Raw genomic sequence first — 10,914 nt, forward strand, 5'->3', positions numbered from 1 at the left:
AAATTTAATTATTCCATTTTTCATTAAAAATTAAAGTACTCGGTTAAAAGATAAATTACTTGAAGAAAAATTCATATTTTAAATTTCTAATAATCTTATAAAGTTTTTTCCTTTTTTTTTAAGTCATATGATTCCCTAAAATATTATAAAATTCCTTGAAATTCCTGGAAAAATTATTTGTAAAAAATTCATTTTTTAAATTTCTAATAATCTTATAGAATCTTTTCATTTCTTTTTAAGTAGGATAAATCCCCTGAATATTATAAAATAAGAGTGGCTAAACTTTGTCAAAAAATTTTTTTTCTGTTCAAAAACAAGATTTTTGAACTGAAAATTTAACTATTCCATTTTTGGTTGAAAATTTTCCTTTTTTAGTTTAAAATTAAACGATTTGGTTCAAACTTCATCTTCTTTGGTACAAACATTAATTTTCTTATTTGTAAATTTATCCTTTTGATTTAAAATTAAAGTACTCGGTTAAAAGATGAATAATTTGTCAAAAAATTATTTAATAAATTTCTAAAATTTTTTATTTCCTTTAAAGTCCAATGAATCTCTCAAATATTGTTGAACTTTGTTAAAAAATTAATTTTGTTGTTCGCAAATAAATTTTTTTAAGTGAAAATTTAACTGTTCCATTCATGTTTGAAATATTATCTTTTTTGTTGTTTAAATTTTAGTTTCCTTTGCTTCAATATTCAAATTCTTTGGTATAAAATTCATATTTTTGATGTAAAATTAAAGTACTTTTATATAAAATTTTTTCATTTCTTTTGAAGTCCTATGAATCCCTAAAATATGTTAAAATTCGTTGAAATCCCTGGAAAAATTTCTAATCTTTTCAAATCCAATTAATTTTATAAAAACTATTAATTCCTTATAAAGTCCTATGAATTCCTCAAATAGTATAAAATTCCTTGAAATCGCTGGAAAACTACAAATTTATTTCCTAACAATCTTATAAAATTTTTTCATTTCTTTCGAAATCTAATGGAATCCCTCAAAGATCCTAAAATCAAACTAGCCACTTATTTTGATAAGTTTCATAATTTTAGTTAAAAATTATGTTTCTTTGTTAAAAATTCACTTTTTTGTTTTAAAAAATCGTATTTTTCGATTGAAAATTCAATTTTTTTGCAGAAAATTCATATCTTCAGCTCGAAAATTTATATATTTGTTTAAAAATGTACGTATTTTGTAGATAGAAAATTCGCTCTTGTAGGAAGAAAATTAATTTTTTGGTTAGAAATGCAACAGTCTGGTTAAAAATTAATATGTTTTAGTTGCGGATTCAAGAATTTGGTTCAAAATACATTTTTATTGAATGAATCCAACTGCATTTTTATTTTAAATTATATTTAATTCTTTGTTCAAATATCAACTTTTAAATTGTTCGTTGATTATTCATTTTTTGGTTTAAAAATTGAACAATTTTATTTATTTCTCGGCTAAATTTTGGTTTATTTGTTAAAAATGCAACTGTTTGTTTGAAAATTATTCTATTTAGTTGAGGATTTCAGTAAACTGTTGTAAAATTTATTTTTCTCGATTAAATCTAACTGTTATTTATTTTAAATTAAATTCTTCTTATGCTCGAATAGCAACTTACATTTTTCGTTGAAAATTCATCTTTTTAGGTAAAAAATTGGACTCCTTGGTAGAAATTACAACTGTTTTCCTAAAATTAATTTTGTTTGTTTGTTTAAAGATTCATATTTTTAGTTAAATTTTGGTTTGTTTTTTTAAAAATCAATTTTTTTTAATCCAAATTATTGGATTAAAAATTCAACAGTTTTGTATACAACTCTTACCTTTGGATCGAAATTCAAATAATTTGTTACAAAATTTAACTATTTGATTGAAAATGTATGTATTTTGTTAAAAATTGGCGTTTTTAGGTAGAAAATTAATTTTTTCCGTCAAATATGCAACTATTTGGTAGAAAATTAATCTTTTTAAGTTGAAGATTCATGTACTTTGTTGAAAATTCCTTTTTATTGCTGTTCAAATTTTTTTTTCTTGTTAAAAATTCAACTATTTTGTTCAAAATTCACCTTTTATGTTAGAAATGCAAATAAACTAGCTAAAATTAATTTCTTCAGGTTTAAAATGAAACTTTTTGTTGAAAATTTAACTGTTTTCTAGAAAATTCGTATTTTTGGCTAAAAATTTTAATAATTTGGTAGAAAATTGAACTTTTTGGTTAAAAATTTTTACATTTTCAACTCAAAAATATAAGATTTCAATCAAAAATGGAATAGGTACATTTTCTGATTAAAAAATTAATTTTCCGCTCAACAAAACTAATTTTCAATCAAATACATGAATTTTCAATTCAAAAAAAGTTGAATTTTCCACTCGAAAATATGTATTTAAAAAAAATTACTAGTTTAAATCACCAAAAAACACGAAATATTAATTTTAAACCAAAAAAAAAAAAATAATTATCAACAATTTTACACCAAAAAGTTTAATTTTCCAACCGAAATTATGAATTTTCAACAAAAAAAGTTAATTTACTATCAAGTAGTTAATTTTTCAAATAAATAGTTTAATTTTTAACCAAACAGTTCAATTTTCTACCAAAATAGATACATTTTTTTACCAAAATAATTGAATTTTCAACCAAACAATTGCATTTTTTCCCAAAAAAGATCGTATAATACAAAGATATGAATTTCCAAACAAAAGAGGCTTAAAAGAAGAATTCTAAACGAAATCTATAATATTTGATATCTCAAATAAAAAGTACTTTTATTTAAAATGAAAAAAAAAAACTGAATTCAACCAAAGAAGACGATTTTTCAGCAAAATGGTTAAATTCCCAACAAAATTTATGAATTTTTCACAAAAATAGTTCAATTTTTAAATAGAAAAGATCAATTTTTAATCTTAAATATAAATCTTAACCCAAAAATGAAATAGGTATATTTTCACTTTAAAAAAAACTGGTTAAATTTTTTTAAGATTCATGATTTTAATCGAAAATTAATCTTTAGAGTAAAAAATTTAACCAGTTTTTTAAAAAGTGAAAATACAGCTATTTCATTTTTGGGTTAAGATTTATATTTCATATTGAAAATTGATCAACAAAAAGTATAATTTATGATATTTCAAGATATTAATTTAAATAAAAAAACAGTTGAATGTAATAAAAAAATACAAATATTCAAGAAAATAGTTAAATTATTAACCAAAAAGATGAATTTTTAACTAAGATTAAATTTCGAAAAAAAAAAACAAACAAAATTTAACAGAATTTTATAAACTTCAATTTCGTTTTATCGAAAATTTCCTAAATCTTTCAGATTTTTCCGACATTACCTGACCAGTTTAAAATTACCTGACCTGTAGCAACCCTGTTTTTAAAACATGAAAATTATAATACTGGCTAAAAAAAAGTTACCTTTTACGCAAGAGCAAACACATGTGCCTACATTGTAACTCAAATTTCGCACTTCTTTGGGGAACATTTCAGTCAATCCTACCAAGCGCTCAACCAAACTCTCGTCCTGTAACAAAAAATAAAAATTAGAGAAAAATAAAATAAAATTTAATTTACATTAAAAATAATTGAAATGAATTGAAAAAAAATGTTTAAAAATCAAAAAAATTATATTGATTTCCGTAAAACTGTAATGAATTTGGAGGAATTACAATAAAAGAGAAGAATTCAATCAAATTAATAAAAATTCAAGGTGAATTTTAAAAAAAAATCAAATGAATTTTAAAAGAATTTGAAAATATGAAAAAAAAAACTTAATTCAATTCAGCAATTTTGAAATTAGCTTAGAAAAATCCAAGGGAATTAAAAAGGGTTCGACGAAATGCTTTTCAATTGAAAAATTCTTCAATTTTAACGATTTCAAATTTAAAAGTCTTCTTTTTTAAGATTTAATATTGGAGACTCATTAATTTGAAATGTTTATAGTATATAATTACGTGATTTTGAACGTTTTTTTGGAATAGTTTCATTTTTAATACTTATTATTAAAAAAATCTTAATTTTAGCGATTTGAATTTTAAAATTCTTTTTTTTTTAATATTTGCACTTGAAAATCCTTAAATTTCGAATGCTTATAGTTTAAAATTATGTAATTTTGCAAGTTTTTTTTCTAATATGTAGTTCAATTTTAAAGATTTACAATTAAAATTTCTTCAATTTCAGCGAATTTAAGTTACGTTTTATTTTTATTTTTAAGATTTATAATTGAAGATGCTAAAATTTGGAATGTATATAGTTTAAAATTATGCAATTTTTTATGCTTTTTGAAACACTTTCAATTTCGATTCTTTAAAATTCAAAATTAATCTATTTAGAAGATTGAAAATTATAAAAGTTAATTATACATATACGAAATTTGGCAGTAATATTATTTTTAAACATTTTTAAAGATAAGAAAAATTGGGTTTTAAAGCCAAAATTTTTGAAAGAAAATATTGAGAAAAAAAAATTGAATTTTAGCCTATTTAGTTACAGGGTGGCCGTTTTAATGGAAGAAGAAAATTTTCAGTAATTTCCCGGTTCACAAATATTTTTCACGGACAATGAAATTAAAAAAATCAAACTATATTTTAAACATTTTTCCATATAAAAAAATAAACAACAAATTAAAACATTCACAGTGGAAAAATTGAATTCCAAACTTTTAAAAATTAAGTTTAAAAGTATTTCAATTCAAAAATTGTGTATTCAAATGCTCAAAAATGTACGCGTACCAAATATAAGGTACTAAAAATTTTCAATTGAATAATGTTTAATGAAATGCAAATAAACTGCAAAATTTACAACTTTTATTAATTATAGAGTTCAAAGATTTAGATTAAGTTCCAAAATTATAAATCCACGTTTTTAAATTAGAAGTTAAATTATTTTTATTTTAAATAGTCAAGACATTCTTTGAAAGCTTTAAAATTTTATTTCAAAATCTCAAGAAATCTAGAAGTTGTTTAAAACTTTTCCAAATTCAAAAAATTTTTTTTCGGAACTTTTAAATAAGGATTTTTTCTATAACTTCAAAAAAAAATTTCAAATTCAAAAAAATTTTATTTGAATTTATAAATAAAAATAGAACACTTATTACTTGTAAAAATATTAGAGTAATTTTAAGAGATATTTAGAAGTTTTAAAAAGATTCGAATTAAATTCATAACTTGAAATAATTTAACATTTTTTTAAATCGTCTAGAAACATAAAAACTCTAAATTTTTTAAACTTAAAAGTTAAATTATTTTTATTTTAAATAGTCAAGGCAGTTTTTAAAAGAACAAAAACAATTTTCTTAAGTTTCTTAGGAAAATTGAAATTTATTTTTTTTATCTGAAAAATTATGGAAGATTTTAAGGATTTTTTTTAAATTTGCAGGATTTTCAAAAATTATAGGAAAATTTCGATTAATTGTAAAATATATTTAGAAGTTCTGAAAAAAAATGTTAACGCATTTTGTTTAAAGTAGTTAAAATAATTTCAAGTTTTAAATTAATTTTGAATCTTTTCAAAACTTCTAAATATCTCTTAAAACTACTCAAATTTTTTCTACAAATAATAAGTGTTCAATTGTTATTTATGCGTCAGTATTTAACAATTTTACTTATAAATTAAATTTAGATTCACAATATTTTTAATTTAATAAACACCTTTAATTATGACTATATTATTATGGATTTATTTTTAAGTTGAAAGTAGTAAAACGCTCATTTACATTTTTTAATAACTAACAAAAATTAATAGAAATAATATATTAATAAATTTATTAATTAAATTTAATATAAAAAATAATAAAAAGGAAGACCTGAAACTTTAAATTAAAAATATAATACTGATAAATCATCAAAATTTTTATTTAAAAATAAAATTATTGGCATAAATAATATATTAATTTCATTTCTCGTCAAAACTTTCGGATGGAAACAGAATCTGGAAATTATCACATTTTGAACGGATCTAGAATTGTTTGGTCAAATCAATTATTGTTCAGATTTCTATACTTAGAGTACAAATTTTTTAAATAATTTATTTATTTATATTTACTTTTGATAAAATAAAACTGTTTTTTATCAAAAATTTTCAACTTCAAATGCTTTTAATTTTTAATTGTTTTAATTTTCAAAACTGCACTTTAATTATTTCAAAACTGTTAAAATCGAACTTGAGCAGATTTTTCTTCTGAAAATTCGTAAAATTCCCGGTTTTCCTGTCCGGCGGCCACTCTGCTATTTATTTTTTGAAAACCTTCGATTTTAAAAACTTCTAATTTTTTGAACCTTTAAAACTGCATTTTAAAATTCTTTAAATTAAAATATATGCTTTTAAAAATTAGAAAATTTAAAATGGAACATTTTTTAAGTGAAAGCTTTATAATTAAGCATTCTAAACTAAATAATATAGTAATTTATAAAAATCACAAGTTAACAAATTATTTTAAAAAACGATTGTAATCAAAGTTGGACATTTTTTTTATTCTAAAAATTTTGTAAATTTTTTTTCTATTTTTTGTTAAAATGTTTCTTTTTTTTAATTTTAAAATTTAACTATTAAGTTTAATAATTTTATAAATGAAAAAATTTTAAAATTTAAATAAAATTCCCGTGACAATGGAAAATTAACATTAGTTTTGAAGCAAAATTTCCAATTTTTTAAACCATTAAAAAATATATTATTCATTAATCTGTAAATTATCGAAATTCCTCTTTTTTTATTTTTCCAGTAATAAACACGAAGTGAATTAATAGAACCTAATAAGAAAATTTAATTATTTTAGTTCTTTCTTTTTTTTTTGAAAGTTCTTTCTTTTCGGTTGAAAAGTTTACTATAAATTTTTTTTTAAGAATATAACTTTTTTTAAGTTTTAGTATTTGGTTAAAAAATTAATTATTTTGTTGAAAATCCATTTTTTTCTTGACATAACACATTTTTTGGTATAAAATCGTTTTTTGTTTGTTTGTTAAAAGTGCAATTTTTTGGTTAAAAAAATTCTTTTTAGATGAGAATTCAAGTATCTTTTTAGATTCGTTTCGTTGAAAATTCAACTTTTTGAATTGGAAATTCATCTTTTTGATTAAAAATGATCTTTTTAATTAAACATTCATATATGTGGGTTGAAAATTAACTTTTTTTGTTGATAATTCCACTGTTTTGTAGAAAATTCGTTTTTTAAATTAAAAATTAACTTCATTAAATGAAAATTAAAAAACTCTATTTTTTGTTAAAATATTTCTTTTTTTTTAATCTGAAAATTTAATTATTAAGTTTAATAATTCTATAAATGAAAAATTTAAACTAAAAATTAATATACTGATATTTTAAAAGTATTAAAAATAAACTTCAATATTTATTTAAATTGTTATTTATTAGTCTATAAATTATCGAAATTCTTATTTATTTATCGCAAGATTCACAGTTTGTGGCCTGAATATTCCAAAATTTCATTAAAATTTTCTTTCTTTCTGGACTAACGAATTTTGTTCGTTGAAAATCCAACTGTTTTGTTAAACATTCAGTTTTTTGATTTTATCACTGATCTCTCACTCAGGATGGCTCTAAAACTAAAAGTTTTTCCAACTAAAGTAATAAAATAAATTAATAAATTATAAAAAAGTTTAATTTTTTTTCTCTATATTTTTAAAAATACTAAATTATTTTTAAACATTTTTTCAGAACTTCTAAACATCCTTTAAAATGATTCCAATTTTTCATTCAAATCATGATTCAAATTGTGAAAAAAAGAACTCCAAAACTTCTCGCGATTAAATTCTTTTAAATCAGCAAAAATATTATAAAATCCCGTGAAATGCCATTCTATTTCCTAAAAAAATGTTTTAAAATACATTGAAAGCTTTAAAAATACTTTAAATCATTGAAATCCTCGAGAATCTTATAAAATCCTGTAAAAAATCTTTTAAAATATCGTAAAATCGTTCCATATCTTCCGAAATTCTAGAAAATTCTTTATCTTAAAATATTTCGAACTGAAACATTTCAAAATAAAAGCTCTTGGAAATTCCTCTAAAGTTTTTAAAATACCCTAAAATCTTTTAAATTCTTTGAAATCTCTATAAATTATTAATATGTATTAAAAATTTCTCGGAATCTTTAAAAATACCCTAAAATATTTCAAAAGAATTCAAGACAATTCCGAAATCGGAATACACCTGAATTGAATAGTGATTAACTCTAGAGTTAATTTATTGAAAGAAAAGTGACAAATCTGACTTTTTTCATTTTGAAAAGTAGCTAAAAATATATTATTTTTCCAGTTACTTCTTACAGAAATTCCCTGATTTTCGCTACTTTTTTTTCAAAATTCCTGAAATTTGGAAACTCGTTATCTTATTATAGATTTTTTTAAAATCCCATTAGGGGCTGCAAATAGGGTCCAAATATTGAAAAAAGGTATATTTAGGGATCTCAAATGAATATTTAAAAACTTAAATATCGGATTAGAATAGCAAAAACAGTCGCAAAGATCCGAGAATAAAAATTCCTTATCGGTCAAGAACAAACCTAACCTAAGAACTCGTAAAGATTAAAAAAAAGGAAATAAAATATTTAAACAGGACTAACTCAGGAGATAATCAAAATAGAGCCCCGGATATTTATTTTTTTTCAACAATTCGAGCAGAATTGAGCCCTTTTATATTAAATTTGAGCCGAAAGCAAATGGTATCGAATTAACTTTTTGATAATAAATGCTTAATGTTGTACGGACAAACTGAACGATGAATGACTGCGAATTAAAGGGAGGTTACAAATAACACTTGCAGTAATATAAATATCGTAAATTACCTCTTCGTATTCGTCGTCATCGTCAGGAAGGATGGCTTTGACTTCTGGAGATCTCATGTCACTGCTTCCCATTCCGCTGTCCAACTGTTCTATTTCTCCGGTAAAATCCATGTGCAAAATGGGTGCTCCCGAATTCGGGGAAAAAATTTTTAAGCTTTATAAAATTAGGGATTCACGAAGCTCTGTTCCAGCGATTTGCAATTTCGCGATTTTCAGCGTTCACAGGTGTTAAGCAAAATTGCAGCAAAAATATCTTGGGGTGCAGGCGTTTCAGTTTCAGGGTTCAGCGTTCACCATTCACGTTCAACGCACATGTTCAGAGGATTCCAGCCATTTTGGGCCATCTTCGTTTTTTCTCGTGAGAGAGCGCTATCAGTGCTCAAAGGGCGGGAAATTTGAGTTGTTTTTTTTTAATTATACACTGGAATTACTTTTACAAATATATTATAACGCAACGGATTTAAATTACCATTTATTCTTCTAACAATGGAAAAAAGATTATTTTTCCTGCTAATAATATTAACGAATTTGAAAATTACGGAGTTTTAAAATTTCCGATATAGTATTACCGAATTATAAAATAAAAAAATAAAAACATTTATTTGGACGCTCTTTGTATTTTGTAAATTATTGTTTGAATTTGAAATAATAATAGTTTAAAAAAAATTCTCGATAAAAAAGAATAGCAAAAGAACAAGATTTTTATTACAAGATAAATAATTTTTATAATTACATAATATTTTTGTAACTACTATGCACATTAGAAAAACATGCTTTGCATTTTTTTCTTCAAATTAGTGTTATTTTAAATTTAAGCAATAAATTTTAAAAAATACAGTGACTATTAAAACAAATTCTTTCATCACAATATTTAATTATTGTATTTTTAATAAATAAATAATAGTGATTAAAAAACGATTTTTTTAAACTGTTTATATTGGGTAATTTTATAATTTGGTAATTTTATAATATCGGAAATTTTCTATTTCGAATATTTTCTTCTTCGGAAATTTTGCAGTATGAGGAATTTTCCAATTCAGAATTTTTCGGTCGTCCAAAATTTTCCAGTGTCCGGAATTTTATTTGCTTGAGGTGCTCAAATGCGTTAATAATTATTATAAACTGTTCGGGAATTTTCTATTTTGAACATTTTATTTTTCCGAAATTTTATATAATGTTGGGAATTTTAAAATTTGGTAACATTTATTATAAACTGATTATTAATTTTATTATTCGAGAATTTAAAAATTTAGTATCTTTATATTTCGGTAGTTTTATCATTTCGGGAATTTTTTATTAAACATTTTTTTCTGAAATTTTACAGTGTCCGGAATGTTATTTTTTAAATGTTCAAATGTGGCGGTAATTCTTATAAACTCTCTGGGAATTTTATATTTCTGTAATTTTATAATTTCGGGAATTTTCTCTTAAATTTATTTTTTGGAAAAATTTCAGTGTATGGAATTTAATTTATTTTTTAATGTTTGAATGCGGTAATAATTATTATAAACTTTTCGAGAATTTTCTGTTTTGAATATATTCTTTATCGGAAATTTTACATTTTTGGGAATTTTATTTTTTGGGAATTTTAAAATTCGATAATATTTATTATAAACTATTCGGGATTTTTCCAATTCGCGATTTTTATGTTTCAGTAATTTTATAATACCAAGAATTTCCTATTTTTAATATTTTCTTTGTCGGAAATTGTACACTTTTGGGAATTTTAAAATTCGGCAATAATAAATATAAAATTTTGGGAATTTTATTCTTCAGGAATTTTTATAATTAGGGTTTTTTTTTATATTTCTGTAATTTTATAATTTCGGGAATTTTCTCTTAAATTTATTTTTTGGAAATTTTTCAGTGTATGGAATTTGATTTATTTTTTAATGTTTGAATGCGGTAATAATTATTATAAACTTTTCGAGAATTTTCTGTTTTGAATATATTCTTTATCGGAAATTTTACAGTTTTGGGTATTTTAAAATTCAATAGTATTTATTATAAACTATTCGGAATTTTTTCAATTCGCGATTTTTATGTTTCAGTAATTTTATAATACCAAGAATTTCCTATTTTTAATATTTTCTTTGTCGGAAATTGTACACTTTTGGGAATTTTAAAAT

General features: G+C 21.8%; 1 protein-coding gene across 1 annotated transcript in view; it reads right to left on the reverse strand.

Annotated features, from left to right (window-relative positions):
- LOC117182170 (mitochondrial import receptor subunit TOM22 homolog) overlaps positions 1–9,113 on the reverse strand; it is a 15,329-nt gene extending 6,216 nt beyond the window's left edge. Inside the window, exons 1-2 of the mRNA XM_033375220.1 lie at positions 8,786–9,113; positions 3,407–3,512 (exon numbers count right to left, since the gene is read on the reverse strand). Of these exons, the coding sequence (XP_033231111.1) occupies positions 3,407–3,512; positions 8,786–8,896 (217 nt within the window). The 5' untranslated portion in view covers positions 8,897–9,113. The remainder of the gene's footprint in view (positions 1–3,406; positions 3,513–8,785) is intronic.
- Positions 9,114–10,914: the final 1,801 nt, after the last annotated feature.

Source organism: Belonocnema kinseyi, chromosome 10 (genome assembly GCF_010883055.1).
Source record: "Belonocnema kinseyi isolate 2016_QV_RU_SX_M_011 chromosome 10, B_treatae_v1, whole genome shotgun sequence".
NCBI classification, from domain to species: domain Eukaryota; kingdom Metazoa; phylum Arthropoda; class Insecta; order Hymenoptera; family Cynipidae; genus Belonocnema; species Belonocnema kinseyi.